This window comes from Marmota flaviventris, chromosome 17 (assembly GCF_047511675.1).
Source record: "Marmota flaviventris isolate mMarFla1 chromosome 17, mMarFla1.hap1, whole genome shotgun sequence".
NCBI classification, from domain to species: Eukaryota; Metazoa; Chordata; class Mammalia; order Rodentia; family Sciuridae; genus Marmota; species Marmota flaviventris.
This window is the reverse complement of record NC_092514.1, coordinates 21,173,119-21,192,519: the sequence shown is the minus strand read 5'-3', so window position 1 is coordinate 21,192,519 and position 19,401 is coordinate 21,173,119. Positions and strand designations below refer to the sequence as shown.

The 19,401-nt window shown below is 39.5% G+C and overlaps 1 protein-coding gene across 1 annotated transcript in view; it reads left to right on the top strand.

Moving 5' to 3' along the window:
* Dnah9 (dynein axonemal heavy chain 9) overlaps nucleotides 1-19,401 on the top strand; it is a 332,320-nt gene that overhangs the window by 84,024 nt on the left and 228,895 nt on the right. Inside the window, exons 20-26 of the mRNA XM_027954056.2 lie at nucleotides 509-1,379; nucleotides 3,750-3,880; nucleotides 4,563-4,689; nucleotides 9,047-9,199; nucleotides 10,407-10,532; nucleotides 11,863-12,102; nucleotides 12,739-12,899. Of these exons, the coding sequence (XP_027809857.2) occupies nucleotides 509-1,379; nucleotides 3,750-3,880; nucleotides 4,563-4,689; nucleotides 9,047-9,199; nucleotides 10,407-10,532; nucleotides 11,863-12,102; nucleotides 12,739-12,899 (1,809 nt within the window). The remainder of the gene's footprint in view (nucleotides 1-508; nucleotides 1,380-3,749; nucleotides 3,881-4,562; nucleotides 4,690-9,046; nucleotides 9,200-10,406; nucleotides 10,533-11,862; nucleotides 12,103-12,738; nucleotides 12,900-19,401) is intronic.

Sequence of the window (19,401 nt, the reverse complement as noted above, 5' to 3'; positions counted from 1 at the left end):
TCATTTAAGTGGTCTAGGGAGAAGTCTGGGCATAAGGATCTTTTAAAGTGCCTAGAAGATCCTTTTAGCCAAGACTGAGAGCCATGGCCCTAGATGGAGCAGTTCTCTCACTTAAAGACTGACCACCACTAGTTCTCTGGAAGGGGCTGTGGCTTTCCAGCTTCTGCAAGAACATGACCATGCTGTTTTAGGTCAAGTAGTCTTGCATAAGCTAAATAAAGGACAGAGGTTTGAATGGAGGTGTTTCCTTCTACATCTGACTAGGCAATATTTTTGTTACCTTCTCAGGTGTGAAGACAGGATCGAAACCTGGTGTTCCCCTTGAATGCTCCCATACCCCAACCTTGCCTGAAAGTCTTTTCTTTCCAAGGTTAGAAGGTTTGGTGAAAGTCACTGCTCTTCCCTAGAATACCAAGCATTTAAAGATGTCATCTGGTATTACCTTGGAGATTCTAGGAGTCCAACCCTGTGTGTTGTACTTACCAAGGGAACACATTGTGTTTTGTAGGTTTGATAGCATCGAGCCGCATCCAATGCTGGACGCCTGGCACATCAAGATCCAGCAGATGGAATCCACCATGGCTTCCATTTCCGAGTCCGCCAGCTTGTTCGAGGTCAATGTTCCCGAATACAAGCAACTGCGCCAATGCAGGAAGGAAGCCTGCCAGCTGAAGGAGCTCTGGGACACCATTGGGATGGTGACCTCCAGCATCCATGCCTGGGAGACCACTGCGTGGAAGGATATCAACGTGGAAACCATGGACTTGGAGTGCAAAAAGTTCACCCGGCACATTCGTAACCTTGACAAGGAGGTAAGGGCCTGGGATGCATTTACAGGACTAGAAAGCACCGTGTTGAACACCCTGACCTCCCTAAGGGCCGTGGCAGAGCTGCAGAATCCAGCCATCCGGGAGCGGCACTGGAGGCAGCTGGTGCAGGCCACAGGCATGAACTTCACCATGGACAAGGACACCACCCTTGCACACCTCCTGCAGCTCCAGCTGCACCACTTTGAGGATGAGGTCCGGGGCATCGTGGACAAGGCCGTCAAGGAGATGGGTATGGAGAAGATCTTAAAGGAGCTGCAGACCACCTGGGCTGGCATGGAATTCCAATATGAGCCCCACCCACGGACCAATGTCCCCTTGTTGCAGTCTGATGAGGACCTCATTGAGGTTCTGGAGGACAATCAAGTCCAACTTCAGAACCTGATGATGTCCAAGTATGTTGCTTTCTTCCTGGAGGAAGTGTCTGGCTGGCAGAAGAAGCTGTCCACAGCGGATGCTGTCATCTCTACCTGGTTTGAGGTGCAGCGCACATGGTCTCACCTGGAAAGTATATTCATTGGATCCGATGATATCCGGGCTCAGCTGCCCCAGGTATGTGCTAAGGAAATCCCACTCTGTCTATTCTCTGGCCCAGGTCCTACACTATCTGGATTCTTTCCTTTTCTGCCTCCTTGCTTTGGAGGGCTCTTCCCACAAACTGACCACATCTACCACCAAAAAATCAAGCAGAGGATAAGAGAGGAGATGAAATGCACTGCACACTTATCAGTTTGTCTTTAGATGAATAGAAAAAAGAAAGGAGAATTGGTTTTATCTTTCTATTTTTTTCCTCTCTCCTTTTAAATGCACACAAGAACAGAGGTGGAAAATATTAGCAAATATTGTTTGGAGTGAGCTCCTCATGGGCTGCTCTGTAGATCATTAAAATGCAGGTACTAACCAAAAATGAGTTTCCAGACAAATTCAAGTTCCTTTCTCAGCAGTGAGCCATTCTGTAAACCCCTGGTCTGTGCCAACACACTCAATGCCAGCTGTCAGCTAAATACTCAACAATGGATTTCCCTAAAATACGTGTTCTTCTTGTGTTTGCCCCTTCTAATTAGCCCTAATGAATGTGCTGCTCACTAACCCCTCCCTCAGTGGACTCCAATTCTTTTTTTCCAAACATCTTCAGCACCTTGAGTTCTTTGCTTACAAATTAGTGTGATTCTAAAATGTCACTGGTTGTCCGGGTCTTGTTGAGAAATTAAAGCACAACCCATCAGAACATTGCAGTTTTCCATCTCATGGTACAAAAGCACAGTTAGTGTAATAATGTAGATTAGGGGTTGTACACGTGCAGTGAAAATTAACAGGACATTCTGTCATAGCAGTTGTAATTAAGCCTTATTGAATAAACCAGATTTTATTTATCTCAAATGCCTGCGATTGAAGAGGAGCAGGCTTAATTAGAAGCAGACAAGAACATAGGTGGAGACTTTGGTAGGAGATGTTTGAGAACTTTTCATTAAAAATATTAAAGGACTTAGTATCTAAACAGTGCCACAAGGTTGTGTACAAAGCGTGAAAATACATTTATTTTCTTTGTATTAACAATATAACAGAAGGGATTTCAAAGCACAATAAAATCAGTCATAATCTCTCACCCCCACTGGTAACTATTTTCTTTTATTGTGAATATCTTCCAACTTCTGTGCATGTATATACCTATTTTCACATAATTGCCCTCAGTGTAATTACAATTTCCTGTTCAGCTCTTTTCATTCAAACATCCCTACTAGATATTTTCAATACTATAATCTTGATGCAGTTTCATTTTTAATATGAGCAGAACATCTTATTAAGGGAGCATAATTTACCTAGCCTCTAGTTTTTAAGCCTTCCTGGGAGATGATGTGGATCACAGGGGGCAAGAATGGCAGGTTTGGGCTTCAGTCCTAACTCTCTCACCTTCAGCTGTGGGACCTTGGGAAAATTACTTAACCTCTTAGTGTTTTGGTTTCCTCATCTGTAAATTAGGAAAAATTCTGGTGCCTACTTCAGAGAGTTCATTAAAGCAATGCACAGAGCACATACCTTTATGATTATTGTTTCATAATAATAAAACCACACACTTCTGCTAAGTGCCAGATGCTGGGCTGAAATGCTTTGCATATATTAGTCTCTCAATCATCATACCGACATTGCAAGGTTGTATGTATTTGCAGAGGGAGATAGATGATGGCATCTAATTAAAGTTTTACTTTGGCTATATAAATATTTTCATGAGCCTAGAAAACACATTAGATCCACTCATCTTAGGAATCATGTATTTTATGCCTGAGGTGGGGGTGGGGAGTCCCTGACACCTTTCGAAGGGATGCTCGAAAATAAAACCATTTTAGAGATCATACTGAAACATCATTTGCTTTTGTTACTCTCATTCTTCTATGAATGTACAATGGAGCTATGGAGGCTGTAGTATCACCAAACAGTGCAGAAGCAGATGTGAGGATCCTACTAACTTCTACTAAGTCAGTCACTAAATTTTAATGAAAAAAGAAAAGTGAAAGGATGCCACTTTTTCTCTAAGTTAATTTTGTTTTGGAAAATATAATTGTTTTAGATTAAAAAACATTATTTTTTGCTATCATATTGGGTTTATTATTTTTTAATAAATTAAATATTTTAAGGTTTAAAAAAATATATTCTATAAGACATAAAATACTGATCGACATGTTTGGTACATAAACAAAGGCCATTTGGACTCTTCAACAATTTTTTTTTTTTTTTTAAATCAAGGGGTTTCATGACTGAGATATCTGAGAACTTCTGTTTCAAGGTAACATATTTCCTCCTTGGAGTCCAATTGCTATATAGGATGGCCCAGGAACAGATTTCTGCTTCTGATATGTGGGGAGCTTCCTGGAATTGAAGGGAACAGTTTGCTAAATTTTTTTTCACATTTTTTTTTATTTGTAGGATTCTAAAAGATTTGAAGGCATCGACCTTGACTTTAAGGAGCTAGCTTATGATGCTCAGAAAACTCCAAATGTTGTGGAAGCCACCAACAAATCGGGTCTTTATGAAAAACTGGAGGATATTCAGAGCAGGTGATGGTCCAATTGCTGCCCCTTTCCTCATGAAAGAGGCAGTAGTGCCCTTTCCTCTTCTATCTCTGAGGCTTCTACTTTATTTAATTGCCTGAGTGTGTGAATGAGTGTCTGTGAGTGCCTCTTGCTTTTCCTGTATTGTTTGGGTAATATGGGCTATTATTAGGGGTGTTGCTACCAATGTGAATGTGCGACTATGTGTGTTTGCAATCATTCCTAAGCATTTCTATTGCTAACTTCTGTATATATCTGAAATATTGCATATGCAGCCATCCCTCAGCATCCACTGACCCCCTGCAGATATTTAGGACACCCTGCAAATATGCAAAAATCTGCATATACTCAAGTTCCTCATGTAAAAACAGCATGGTATTGTGTATAATCACCACACATCCTCTTATATACTTTAAATTATCTCCAGATTACTTATAATATCTAATACAATGTAAATGCTATGTGAATAGTTATACTGTGCTATCAATGGAATAATGACAAGAAAAAGTCTGTCCATGTTTAGTACAGATGCAGTTCTGAATATTTTCCACCCACAGTTGGTTGATGGAGTCCTCGGGTGCAGAACCTGTGGATACGGATGGCCGATTGTGATTGCTTTTGGGTAATGTGTGTGCACCTTTGGGTCTAGGCACACTTAACGAGCAGATCCCGTGTTCTGTGCCCTCAGATTGTGCCTATGTGGGAAGGCCCTGGCAGAGTACCTAGATACCAAGAGGCTTGCCTTCCCTCGGTTTTATTTTCTCTCCTCTTCTGATCTGCTAGACATCCTTTCTAATGGCACAGATCCACAACAGGTAAGCTGGGGGAGCACCTGCAAAAAGGGGAGGAAAAAAAAGGTCCAGAAGGACTGAGTAGCTGCATCCTCTCTGGCAGTGAAGAGACCTTCATTTCAGGCCCTTGTTGCCACCAGCGATGGTTCACTAACCTCAGCGCTATCTTCATTCCCATCATTAGTTATCTCAGCCCAGGATGTCCTCCTGCCCTTTAGCAGCCATTCCTAAAGTAGAACTGAGGATGCTTTGAGAATGCAAAAAAAAAAAAAAAAAAAAAAAAAGCCTTGAATCTAATTCTAAAGAGAGATCCAGTAAATAGCAATCAACAGTGACAACTGTATAAAAAAAAGAATGAAATTCTGTTCTTTGCAGTAATGTGGAAGGAACCAGAGGACATTATGTTAAGTGAAATAAGTAATTAGAAAAAGATATGTTCCATAATTGTATAATTGTATCAAACTGGACTCTATTGTCATGTATAAAACTCTAAAAAGAACCAATAAAAAAAGAAAGAAATTAAGCACAGAAGGACAAATACCACGTTTTCACATTCAGAAGCCAAAGTTGATCTCAAAGAAGTAGAGAATAGGCCGGAGGTTGCCAGAACCTGGGAAAGATATTGGGAAGGAGTGGAGAGAGGATGGTTAATAGGTATAGGTGTGTGAATACGCAGAAAAACTTCTAGTGTTCTGTAGCACTGTAGGATAACTATGATTGACAAAAAAATTATTGAATATTCTTAAATAGCTTGCGGAGAGGAATTTGAATGTTCTCAACACAAAGAAATGATAAGTGTTCGAGCTGATGGATGTACCAATTATTCTGATCTGATCATGACATGTGACTATCACTCTGTACCCCACAAAGACGTACAATTGTTATGTATCAATTAAGAATAGAAACATATATTAAGAAGAGCAATAGCTGTAATTTCTATGGGGAGATAAGTTTGGAAGGTTTATTAATTGAAAGTTGAGGGGGTTTAGTGGAAAATAAGTCCTGAATTTTAGGTTCTAGTCTTATTCCAGCCATCATTAGTTATAGTCTTGGGCATATCACTTCTTCAAAGAAATATGAAATAGGAGAAGCTTGCTGTGTTATAAGGTATTTGGAGTATTAAGGTGGCTAATTGAAACACTATAGGTATTGGAAGCTCTAAACAACGGTTCTCAATCTTGAAAATACATCAGAACCGCCCGGAAGGTCTCTTAAGTACAGATCTCAGGTCTTAGTCCCAAAGTTTCTGATTTGGTACATCTGGATGGGTCAAAGAATTTGCATTTCTAAGAATTTCCCCAGTGGGGCTGTGGGACTGAGGACCACATTTTGAGAATAATTGCTGTCAACCAGACAGTCTGCATCTCAAAAAGGATGAATATGAGGAAACGAGCTGTCCCTACTGCATGCTCCCTTCTCACCCTGAGGACAGACTATAGTTTTTTTGTTTTTTTTTTTTAATTTTCTTTAGAATGAGGATATAGAGCCAAAATTCTGTGTTCAGGAATTAGTTGGATGAGTTCTTTCCCATTTTCATGTAGTTTTGTTATCCATTTGAAGTATACGTGCGTACATTTATTTCTGCTTTCAATTTTAGTTTTTTTTCTCTTTATTGATTTTACTTTTTGAACCTTTAGAATACTGATTTGATTCTAAGAACCAAACCATTACCAAAAGCTTTGTGTTCTCAGAGAAGTGTTCCTCCTTTCTCTATTCTCCCACATCATCTCTATCTCCCCTCCACTCCCTGGAGATGGCAAGTTTCATTCATTTCTTGCTTATCTTCTCTATGTTTATCTTTGCAAAAATAAGCAGATGCCTATTTATAATCATTCCTGTACATTTCCTTATCTCCTCCTTTTTTTACACAAGAGGCCAGCATGCTATACTGTATGCCTGTTTGGACTTGGGTTTTTTCCATTCACTTGTATATCCTGGAAATCATTCCAAATCAATTTAGAGATATCACTCTCATTTTACTTTTTTCCATTGGCATAATATTCCATGAACCAATATATCATAGTTTGGCCACAGGTCATTTATACTATTTTACAATTACAAATGGTGTATCACTAAATAATTATGTACTTTGTATTGCTGGAGATCTATTTTCCAGGTGAATGTCTAGAAGTATGAATGCTAACTCAAAGGGTGAATGCATATATAGTCTTGTTAGATATGGCCAATTTCCCTCCATAAGGAATTTTACCCTTTTGCATCACCATTATCAGTACATGAGAGCTTCTCCAACAGAGCCAATCGATGGTACATGCACATGGTTTTGTTACTAAGAAGCAAGTACTAAGGAGAGAGTATTTCCTTTAGCAGTGGCTCTTCTTTTCTTTTTATTATTTCCTACAGATTGAAAAGTTTCTAAAGTAGCCGAGACATGAAGGAGTTGAAATATGAATCATATCAGCCTTTAGTTTTGTAACTATATTTTCACTAATTCTGTGTATAGAAGGGATCAGATCACTGCCACCCTTTGTATGTCTGTAGTACACAAGGTACTCATTTTTGAAATATTTTGATTTATTTCTCACTGGTTTGAGTAAATTTTTGAGTAGCTCCCCCTTGTACCCTAAGAGTTGAAGTACAGTAGAATAATTCTCCACTCCTACATCTGTGAGTCTATGTGTTTCATACATTAGTGATGGAACAATTAGATTTAGAGGTCACAGGTCACAGTAATTTCCTCTCAATCCCTACAAACATTGCTGTGCTATTCTCTATTACAGAGCAATCCCCTGAGGCCTACCTGCTTTTATTTTTTTTAAAACCTTTTGAGTCAGTCAGTCTTTCTCTCTGGATCCCGATGGAAATCAAAATTCAAAATAAAATTTTAAAATTTGTATTTGCTTAGGTACTTACTTTATTTTTTGAACTCCCCCATCACTTGATGAGGATTTTCCCCTCTCTAAAAACTAGAGTCTTTGTTATCTTGAAAAATGTTTTCTTCTACTGAGTTTTAAATTCATATTTCTATTCAATTATCTGACTATCTTTGCCTCGGGCTCATCAAATTTCCATCATATATTCTGTTTTCTTTGTGCTGGAGACATTACCTTCTCTTTAGTCACGCTCTTACCCCAGTCCTCTTCCTTGGCATTTATTCTTCAACACTTTCTCAAGTTTGTCTAACACCCTGGTTTTCTTGTGCCAATCCAGCCCCTTCGTATTATCCACACTGTTATAAACCGAGCTGTGCTGCTGATAGATTTTTTTTCCCTTATTTCTCAACCAACTCATCTTTCACCTTGTATTTTATAGAGTTCATACTGATTTCATTGAACTGAAAGCAAAACAAACCGATATTTCTTTCAAAATTATTTGTTTCGCTTAAACTTTAAAAAAAATACATGTTCTTTTATTTAATTTCTCGAGTCTTGTTTTCTTTCTCCTTCTTTTCTGTTTCATGATATTTTCCTAAGTCCCATGAGGGTTGCTTTTTTAAAGTCCCTTATTTTTGTTCTTGGATAAATAAAGGCCCAGCCTATCAAGGTGTCCATCCCAAATAAGTGTGGGGGCATCTTCTTCTGGTACCCTCACAGTTCCCCGGAATACTCTTAGATTTTTCCCTCTCATCTCATAGGCTGGAGAGTTGGATGTTGTAAATTTAGCATTGTAATTCCACAAACCAGCAGACTGAGGGCGCTTTGCATCTTTTCAAGAAGCTGTTTTAGAAGGCGGCTTTTCTGTTTGTTCTCCCCCCACCCCTTCATCCTGCCATCTTCTTTACTTCCGAACCACAGTGTGGCTGTGTTCATCCTCCTTCCCCGCACACTGCCCTGAGCATCACTGTGAAGGACTTTTCTACCACGAGATACCACTCCTGGGAGCAGCCTAGCAGGGCCAGGCTTTCTGCTTGATGTGAACATGCTTGCTCTTGCTTTGCACCCTCCTGGTTTTTGTTTGCTGAACTAAAGAGATTCCAACAATGGTACAGCTTCTTTCAAGGTCACCCCTGCTCTTGACCCTCCAGATTTGCTCTCTTCTGCCAGACTATCCCCTGCTCATGCCCTGTTTCACGATTGTGTCTCCCTAGAATGAAAGCTAACAAATCAAACATCACATCGTATGCTCTCTAAACTGGTCCTACCTTTAGCAGATCAAGTAGGAATCAATCAAACCATGCGGTTCCATCAGTTTGTAGCTAATGCACTATTCCCAATGGTTTTATATTCCTTTGGCCACTTCTATCCAATTCATTTAATTCCCATCTTCCCTTCTCCATCTTTCCCACAAATAAATATCCTTCTAAATGCTTGGTGTTTACCGTTCTGTTTTTTGAAAGGGTTGCCACATGGCTGGCTTCTGGAAAACTTTAATAAGCTGCTTCTGGACACATTCTCCAATATTTTGGCACGGTTTCCTTTCATAGGTTCAGCGTCACCTTTCCAAACTTTTTGACAACATGGCCAAGATGCAATTCCAGCTAGATGCCAGTGAGAACCCAACCAAGACAAGTCTTGGCATGTACAGCAAAGAAGAGGAGTACGTGGCCTTCAGTGAGCCCTGTGACTGCAGTGGGCAGGTAATGAGATATAGTTCTTTCCCCTCCTGTGCCTTTGTCATGCATCAGTATTCAAATATGGTTAGCATCAACTCTGGGGAAGCTGGCCTTGGGCCAGAGCTTCTGTCTGTGCCCTGGGACAGCCAGCTTGAACTGACATTGGAGCAGCCTCTAGTGCCCGGCTGTCCTCTCTCTGGGAAGGACACATGACAGCATTCGTATTGTTTTCTTAACTAAAGACCTGTGGTGAGAGGAATAAAATGCACATAAACAATTCTGTGAGTCAACCAGAAAAAGATTCAAGGATGGTTAGCTGCACCAGGAGGTGTTAGCATGGCGACCCTGTAACAGCCCACAGGGGACTTTGGAACCCTGACACCTTCCCCTGGAGAAAGTGTCCTTTGAAATCACCCACTTTCCTGAGATGTTCCGTCTCTGCACAAACACACCTCAGAGTCACTTCCCCTCACAGTCCTAGGAGAGCCAGCTACCACCCTGTTCAGGAACTCTTACTGCACCTCCAAATTTTCCACACACAATTGAGGCACATAAAGCCCAAGTCTATTCTCTCCTAAACCTCTTTCCCATCCATCAACACCACTAAAGTTGTAAATCCTGCCTTGTTCATTATCCTAATTGATCCAGCACAGCATTGCTCCTGAGGGTTCTAATCTAGTGCAGAATAACCCCTGCTGGGAGTGGGGTCTTTTATAAGATTCCAACCTTTATCAACATGTATTTTGGAAAGCAATTCTAGTACCAGAAAATAATTTGAAAATTCAGTTAACTGGGGATGGCCAGCAGTCCTGAGGTTTAATTTAGAATGTGTTCTTTTTGTAGACCCTGAAAATAGTTAGTGGGGAAATACATTCCTGGTGTATAACTCCATACTCAGTATGGACAAGTCCTTGAGAATCCACTTAACTAAATCTGGCCCAAACCAGATTTGAATTTCCTTGTGTGAACTCTAGGGAGTAGTCCCTGACCCCTGTAACCTGTTTCATTGTCCTGTGTGTTCCCAACGAGCACATCTACCTAGTTTTCATTTATCACCAGCTCAGGCTACACAACCCAATGTGTCCCTATGCCTTCTGATAGGGCTTTGGGGTCATATACCATGCCTGGGCTGAATTCTCTTCACTCCCTGCCTAAGCTAGGTGAAGAAAACCTGTAGTACTGATCAAAGCTTTTTAGATTCACAGTTTCTAACCCAGAGTTCTTCCTCCAGGTAGAAATATGGTTGAACCATGTGCTCGCTCACATGAAAGCAACTGTTAGGCACCAGATGACAGAAGGAGTAACTGCCTATGAGGAAAAACCAAGGGAGCATTGGCTGTTTGACTACCCGGCTCAGGTATTCATAATGAGACCTAAGGGATGGTATTACTTAAGCTCACCCTTGTCCCACTCAGGGGATGGAAATCGGAAATAAAAGGTTGGAAAAATAGAATGACCAAAAAAACACAGGACACAGAAAATAATTTCAAAAATCAGGCACAGAACAGGCAAGCCGGTCATTTGGATCGAGCTCGTATACTATGGCAAAATGGAGCCTGTGCCTGCTTTATTTATATCAGGGGACATCAAAGACTTTCGATAGAATGTTCTTCTCCCAAAAAGGTTAAAGGTGGGCTGTCCAGTTCCCAGTGGGTTACGCCCATTGAAGAGAGATCTTCCTAGCAGAGCAAAGATAAAGGTCATGTGCCTTGGATCATCTATTGCATGAGAGAACCACAGATAGTTCCCAAGGTTAAATCTAAAATCTCCCTGGCTTCATACCATGAGAAGATCCTCATGTGGTTTTCACGGATGGCTCCCTGCAACTTACTACCACAAGAGTCCCTATTTCACAAAATGAATCACTCCCATCAGGATTCCTCATGGCAGAATTGCTGATCGGAATCTTGAGACAAGAAAATATGTTGCCTTCTACTATTGCCATAAATACCATCTAGAACAATGTCTCCCACGCCAAGTGGAAGTACGGATGAGCAGTTTTTCTCAGTTTTCTACCATGAATACTCAAAATGTTGCATTTTCCATATAAAAGCAAATGAAAAATATCGATTTGAACCCCCTTCCCCACTTATTTATGTTTAATCTCTGAAAAATAATGCAAATCCTACTGACTATACTGAATTTTGCTATTATTCATCATTGCCTTTAAAAAGTAGCCATTATAAAATTATATGTTTTCTAAACTTAAAGATGTAGTGAGAGTCTTCTGGAAAAGCAAATATGGGCACAGATGATAGCAGTGGCCTACTAAATTTGAATCCTCTGACCGTAAGCGGATCCAGAAGAACCAAGTAAATACTGAGTGTCACTGAGATGCTCAGTCAGCAAGTTGTTATCCTCTCCAGCTTGGGAAAAATGCTATCTCTAGGAAGTAGAAATGGAATGATCTGTTTCTAGAAGCCACTGGCATTGACCAAACTCTGGTTATTGTCAAACAAATGATACATTTTTTTCAGGAGCAAAAAGTGCCATCCCTACTTGTGTTATAATCATTTCACGTACCCAAGGGTTTAGCGCAGATGGTTCACTTAGTCATTGCTGGTGGAAGAGGGTGGGAAGGGGCCTCTATCACCCACACAATTACATTCTGAGCCCTGGCTGTCTTATAAGTGGGCTGGTTGGAAATAACACTGGTAACAGCTTTACCAACCACTCTGATGTCACAGGTTGCCCTGACCTGCACTCAAATATGGTGGACAACAGAGGTGGGCATTGCATTTGCCAGACTGGAGGAAGGTTATGAGAATGCCATGAAGGAATATTACAAGAAGCAAGTGGCCCAGCTCAAAACTCTCATCACCATGCTGATTGGCCAGCTCTCCAAGGGGGACCGGCAAAAGATCATGACCATATGCACCATTGATGTGCATGCCCGGGACGTGGTGGCCAAGATGATTGCTCAAAAGGTAGGTCTAAAATGTCCAGGGGTGTTCCTCTGTGTGGGCAACTGTACCAAGGGAGCAGCTCACACGTGGCTTAAATATAGGGTCTTGGGGTCTGCACACCAACTGGGTAAGGATCATGGTGGCTCTTTCTACCTTTTAGAACATCCAGCAAAACAGTGTGTGGATGTTCCTCTACTCAAGATGGTTTGACTTACACTTTGTTCTAACTTTACAATGGTGCAAAAGTTATATGCGTTCACTGGAAACTGTACTATCAGTATAGGAGTCAACGAATCACATGAGATTTAACACTGTATTATAAAATAGGTTTTATGTTAAATGCTTCTGCCCAACTGTAAATGTTTTGAGAAGTTTAAGGTAGATTAGGCTAAGCTATGGTATTCAGTAGGTAGGGCATGTTAAGTGCAATTTCAATATTGCTGTTATTTATCAGGCCAAAATATCATCCTAAATCAAGGAACACCTGAAATTTGACAGCTTGTGTTTTCTATGCTGTGATGGTCATAGCATGCCACACTCTTGAGTGACAGACAGCACGCAAGCCATCCAAGGACTCATGAATTCTGATACCAGGGAGCTACCTGCTACCTGTTGAATGCTGTGGTTCACCCAACTGCTTTGGTACTCTTTCTTTAGGTGGACAATGCCCAGGCTTTCCTCTGGTTGTCTCAGCTACGCCACCGTTGGGATGATGAGGCCAAACACTGCTTTGCCAACATCTGTGATGCCCAGTTTCTATATTCCTATGAATACCTGGGAAATACACCTCGCCTAGTGATCACGCCTTTGACTGACAGGTAAGCATCACAAACAGCCCTACTGCTATTGGGTTTAGGCTATTCAGTGGGTGTTTAGGGTCAAGGTCACCATCACTTGCTATTACTCACAGAATTGGAAGGGGAGAATGAGAACGTGACTCATCAAAGCAGATGCAAAATAAAACTGAAAGGAAATGGGGCAGAATCTTCCTTGGAACAAACTTGAGTCATGACTTTCTGAGGAGTTATACGTACCTAGGTTAGACCACCAGCTCTAACATATACCAGCTGTTTAACCATGAAAATATTAAATATTTTCCTTGTATGCAAAATATTAAATATTTGGTTTCCTCATATGCAAAACAGAGGTAGTAACTCACGTCTCACATGATTTTGGTAATAATGAAAGAGGAATACTTATGGAGAATTTAACATATAATAAGGGCTCAGTGATTTAAGCCCTATTATTCTCTTATCAATCAGTTGATCAATCAACCACCACATTTACTTAGTGCCTCTCACTCTGAGAATACAGAAATATAAGCAACGTAGTTCTGATCATTAGGTGCTTATAACTTTTTAGGGAGACCTATTTTCTCTCATTCATATGAATTCATACCTGAATGAATTCTGCCAGACACTGAACTAGTCACTGGTAATACTAAGATGACTAAAATGGTCCTTGCTCTTAAATTCCTTCTCGTGGGGGGGGGGGGAAATAATGCATATTAAATGAAAATTTAAGTAGCACAAGGGAGAAAAGTACAAATCCATGGGAAAAAATAGGGCACAAAGCTCTATGCTACAGATTACCAAACACACGGTACAGGGGTGAGCCCTCAGAGCCCAGAGGGGAGAAGAAGACTGAAAGGGTATCTGATCAGGACCTTGAAGGATGCGTTGGATTCCAATAGGAAGTTGTAAAGTTGCTTCCAGTGTGTCCCTAACATTGTATGGAGAGGGGTTGATGTGCTCCTTTTTCTATCAAGAGGATCTGTAGCTTTTGCTAATTGTTAAAACAGATCTACTAAAGTTAAAGAGCTACTAATAAGCATTCCTGGAAAATGGAAGGTTGTAGGCAGTCATGGAAATGGGAAAACTCAGGGTGTGTTTCTAAGAGAGGAATATAGAATTCTTGACTCTGAGAAGCTAGTCGGCCATTGCAGAGTCAGACTATAGAATATCAGTTATGATAAACTATTGAAATTTTTTTATCAGAGGAGCAAAAGAAGGAAACCTGTGCTTTATGAAAATACATCTGTCAGCAAGGGCTAGGGCAAAGGAGAGAGAAGGAAGGGCAATAATGTCGTGAGAAGTGACATTTAAATTCTTCTGAGATTTCTGTAAATTCTGCTAAAAGTTCATACCCTTTCCCCATGACACCATTAAACACTAAGTCTCATCTCCTTCAGAAAGAGTGATATATCTGCATGACTGGCTCACTAAAGCAAATGACTTTTATGTAATGAAGAGATTGTCATGAATTGCAGAGGTTAAAGTTGCAGGATAGAATCTATGTCATCTTTCTCTTAATTTTTTCTCTCTCCTGTGTTAAGTCATATCACCTGGTTTGTGGCCAAATCCTCAAACACATTTCCAAATATCTGATGCAAATTTCCAAATCAGTTAAATTCTAATCACTGTTCATAGAATGAATAACACATGAGAAACCCAACATCATCCCTGGACGAGGTTATCCTGGTCACCAGCCCCAGTGTTTTTTTTTTTTTTTTTTAACTCATTTTCTTGCCCAAGTCTGAAAGGCCTCTTCCACCCAGAATTCCACTCAAATCATTCCCCCTTTACAATAATCTTTTGTGTGAACTCTGAGAGCATCTCCTGTTCATCTTTCTCTTCCACTGGTGACGCCTCACACTTTCTTCTTCTCTCAGTTCTGAGAGGTCTTCCCTGACCACTCTTAGTTTCTAAAAGACAGTCTCCCGCACCTACAAACACACACACAGAGCAGATAACCCTGAGGGCATCTCCTGTTCATCTTCTCCCTCACCTTCTGAAATGACCTCTCTTGCTTGCTAGCTGTCTGCACTCCTCTCTGTGACTAGGAACCTTTGTCCCCGTGTGCAAATTCACCCAGTACCAAGTCGGTGCTGAATTACTATTTTTCAAATGAATGAATGATGGTTGAATATTGAAAACCTCCAACATAAGAAGAGACTGGATCAAGAAAGGCCAGTTGACTCAGGGTAGGGCTCTGCTCAGGACCCTTGCAGATCTCTCTGCAGGTGGGATGGTAAAGGCAGCTGCAAAATCCGGGAGGTCTGTCGTCTGAAAGATTTCACCTGGTTTGCTTGGGCCCAGCTAGTTGGAGGGGCTCTGCCGGTGTGAGTTGAAGGAAAAGTTTTCCCACTTTTAGCTTCACTCAGACTGGACTCTCGAATGTCTTTGGCTTTATGGTGATTCTCAGCAAGACTTCTGTCACTAGCAGAGAGGAAATCTGGCACAGTCTTTTTGCAAGGATTTTTTTTTTTTTTTTTTTGCCTGTTTTGGAATATGAGCTAATTTGTTTGAAAATTTATATCACTTGAAACAGAAATAATGAAGCCATGATATATTTGAGCAACTTGATTCATGTCTATCCCCCCACTGTAGACTATATAACTCCATGATAACATTGACTTTGATTCCCTCTCTGCTCTACTCTCAGGACCTAGCACTGTGCCAGCGCATCAAAAACATTCAAGATATATTTTCTGAGCAAATGCAAGGAAATGATTTCTCTCTCAGCTTCCCTGTGCCATCCAGAATATTTCCTTCTTTCCCACTGACCTATCAGACATTATCATTCCAAATGATAAAAAGTACAATTCTCTTTTGTTTCCCCGGGTCTTTGCACCTGCCTGAGAGTTGAAGAAGATAATTGCTTCTTTTGGATTTAGAGGTCTCTAATATGCTTATGCTGAATGCCTTACAGAGGGAAAGGGTAAAGTTTTGACAATGAATTATTTCTAAAATAGGGATTTATCACCTCTTCTGTGAAATGAAGCAAATAAAAAATTGAAAGGAAGGTTTGCTGCAAAGAATGGCGAATACTATATAGACCTTGACCTTGTTGGGCCCATTAGGTACCTTTCTGACAAAATACTACGTAGTTGAATATTTATATGGTAAATTCCATTTTCTCATTGACTTCTATTATTATCTCAAGAAATGTTTTACCCAGAAAAAAAAAAAGAAAAGAAAAGAAAATTGGCCTCCACATAAAAAATCACATTTTAAAGAGCATTCAACCTTTACTGGGGTGTAGCGTAAGTACATTTAATTCCCTCCTGCCAGAAGAATTAATCAAATGGACAATTGATCCGTACAACCTTTGCACATTCATTAAAAGCACACCCGTAGTACAGTACATCTGGCTGATTATGCCTGTTTCTTTGGAATTTCCCACTGCCTGGATGGGACTTGAATATATAAGTAGGTACCATGGCTCAGCCATTGTCGCAGGACTTTGGCACAACCCTAAGTTGAAGAAATAAATGGAAATGTTTTTCCAGGCTGAACAAAAGCAATTCTCATAAGTAGTTTCTTAGCCTTTGGATGATCTCCTTCCCCCTTCTCCCCTTCCTTCACCTTCACACACAAATGCCCCTTTTCTATTCTGTGTTAAGTACTGTTTTAATCAACTGTGTACTAATTTGGAGTGCCTCTTAATTTCTCAAGAACTACTACACATAGGTGAGGCATAATTGATGTCAAAGTCTTTGAAGGTGGTTTGCTGGACAAGGGCATAACTTGCAAAACCATACACTTTCTTTTGAAGTTTTTCTCTGATATTTTTATTAGAGAAAAATCTGGAAAATTTAGTAACCTGTAACAAAGAACATAAAAGTCACCCAGAGATAATCCTTGTTAATATTTAGTCTATTATCTTCTACAGGTAGATTTTAAAAGATTAAATTAAGGTTATATGCTGCGTATAAAATAGCTAGATTGCTTGTTTTACTGAGCACTATATTTTGTGCATTCTCTAACTATCCTTCTAAAACACTGAAATGCTGAATTATAGTCTATCTGCAAGTATCCCATACCTTATGTAGAATAACCATATTATGGGTATTTAAGTTATTTCTAAGCATTTACTATTAAAGCATGAAATCATGTGTAAATTTTTGGCCAAAATTTATTATTATTTCCCCAGGATAGAGTTCAAGAAGCAAGACAATTAGATAATACATACTTACAAATTTTTCCTGAAAAATAATGTTTTATGAAACTATGGACTTTCATAAAGCTGTTCTTACCGGTGGATTATGAAAGTATTGAGTGAGCAATATCTTAAACAGCATTAAATATTACTGTAGACATTTTAATTAATTTTATTAGTCAAAATTATGTCTTGTTTGGATTTAGGTGACCTTAATTACAGGATTCAGAAGCACGTGTTTATTGACTATTAGATTTTCTACTCGGTGTATGTATTATTACTATCATTGCTCACTTTTCTCTGTTTTTATGATTACTTTTATGCTGAGAAAGTCCCTATTCATCTAAAGATAAATTTAATATTCATCGACATTTTATTCTAGTTCACTCTACCTTTTTCATTCAATCTTTTTTAATTCTTTGAAAAACTTTTTGACTGTCAAGTAAAATGAATCAATTTTTTATCAAAACGTTTTCAGTTACAAGTAATAGAGGTTCAACTCAAGCCAGCATAAATAGAAAAGAGTTATCTCACCTCCTTAGGAGATATGTCCAGCTTGCTAAGGCATGACCAGCTCCAGGGTCTGAGCAGGGAGATATCAGACCTTGAACTCTTATGGGTGTTCGACATTCTGTCTGTCCATACACCACTGGTGGGCGCTTGCATGGTTTCTAGTTGGAATCATTATAAACAGTACTGCCATGAACCTTTTCATGCAGGTCTTTGTGTGGATATGTTTTTGTTTCTCTTGGATGGGAAAGTATTGGGTTCTATGTACGTTTGTGTTTAACTTTCTGAGAAATTGTCACACTGTCTCCCAAAGGGGATGGTTCCTTTCACATTTGCTCTGGTGACATGCAAGGGTTCCCATTGCTCCACTCCTTGATGACATTTATTACTGTCAAATTTATTGTAGCCATTCTGGTGGATGTGAATGGTTCTCATTTAGGTTTGACTTGCATTTTCTTAGTGACTAGTGACAAGCACTTTTCACATGCTTATTAGACATTGGTGTAATGTCCATTTATATCTATTGTCCATTAATTGATGGTCTTTTGTCTTCTTACTGAGTTTTGAGAATTCCCTGTGTACACTGGATATAATACATATGTGTTTGTAACTACTGAATCCTAGTCTATGGCTTATCTTTTCATTTTCTTAAAAGCATCTTTTGAAGTACAAAAGTTCTGAATTTGACAAGCTACAATTTATCCATTTTCATTTAATGGCAATGCTTTTGGTGCTGTATCTAAAAAAGGTGAGCCTAACTTTATTACATTTTTAACATTTTTTCACCTGTATATTGAAAAACAATGATTTTTTGTGTATTTATTTTCTATTCTGCACATTTTACTATACACTACAAATTCTAAGAATTTTCCTCTTGATTCTCTTGGGTTTTCTAAGTCACTTCTAGAATTCCTGATCATATTTAAGACACCCAAGTATTTCAGAGCATAGTCATAACTACTTGAGTTTAGTGACTAGGCATGCTGTTATTCTAAAGTGATCATATGTGGGACATTCGAGAAATTCCTCTCAGTTCTTTCTGTCACATTTTGAGAAAGTCACTTATGAGGTAGTGTAAGCAGAAAATATAAGCACTGGTTGAAAGGATCTTATAACCAAATGATATATGTAATATATCCTAGAATTGGGAACAATTATTCTGTCTGTCCATGCACCACTGGTGGACGCTTAGATTGTTTCTAGTTGGGGTCATTATAAATAGTACTGCCATGAACATTTCCATGAAAGTCTTTGTGTGGATGTGGAACAAGAAAAATTTTTAAAGTCAAATATTAAAATGTTATAAAAGGAACAGACTAGGCTTTGCTTGACACTAAGGACTTTTTTTTTCTATTAATGCTGTTTGTCATAATGAACTTGCAATCTACTAAAATCTCTGGGTCATGTTCATGTGAACTGCCTTCTAATCATATCTCCCTCCCCTTCTCTATACATTCAAGTGTTTGGAAGGTTATTTTGCATTGCCCATTTTAAATTTGATTTTGTTGAGTCTAGCTCATCATTTTGAATTGTAAAACTATTCAGAAATTTGGTCCATCTTCTATCTAGTTCTAGCTAGTCAATTATTTCTTTTTCTCTTTTTGTGATATTGGGAATTAAACCCAGAGTCTTGTATATGCTAGGCAAATGCTCCACCACTGGGTTATATCTCCAGGCTGAATATTTGCTAATTCGAGTTGTCATCAAAGATATCAAACATCAGGAAGAATCTGAGTCTGGGGTACGTCACTGGAGGCTTCTCTTCAGGTAGATATTTTTGTATCACATTCATTCCTCAGTTATGATTATTGAACCATGTGGTAGTCAGAATTCCAAGACTGACCCTCAGTGTCTCTAATTCTTGTAAAA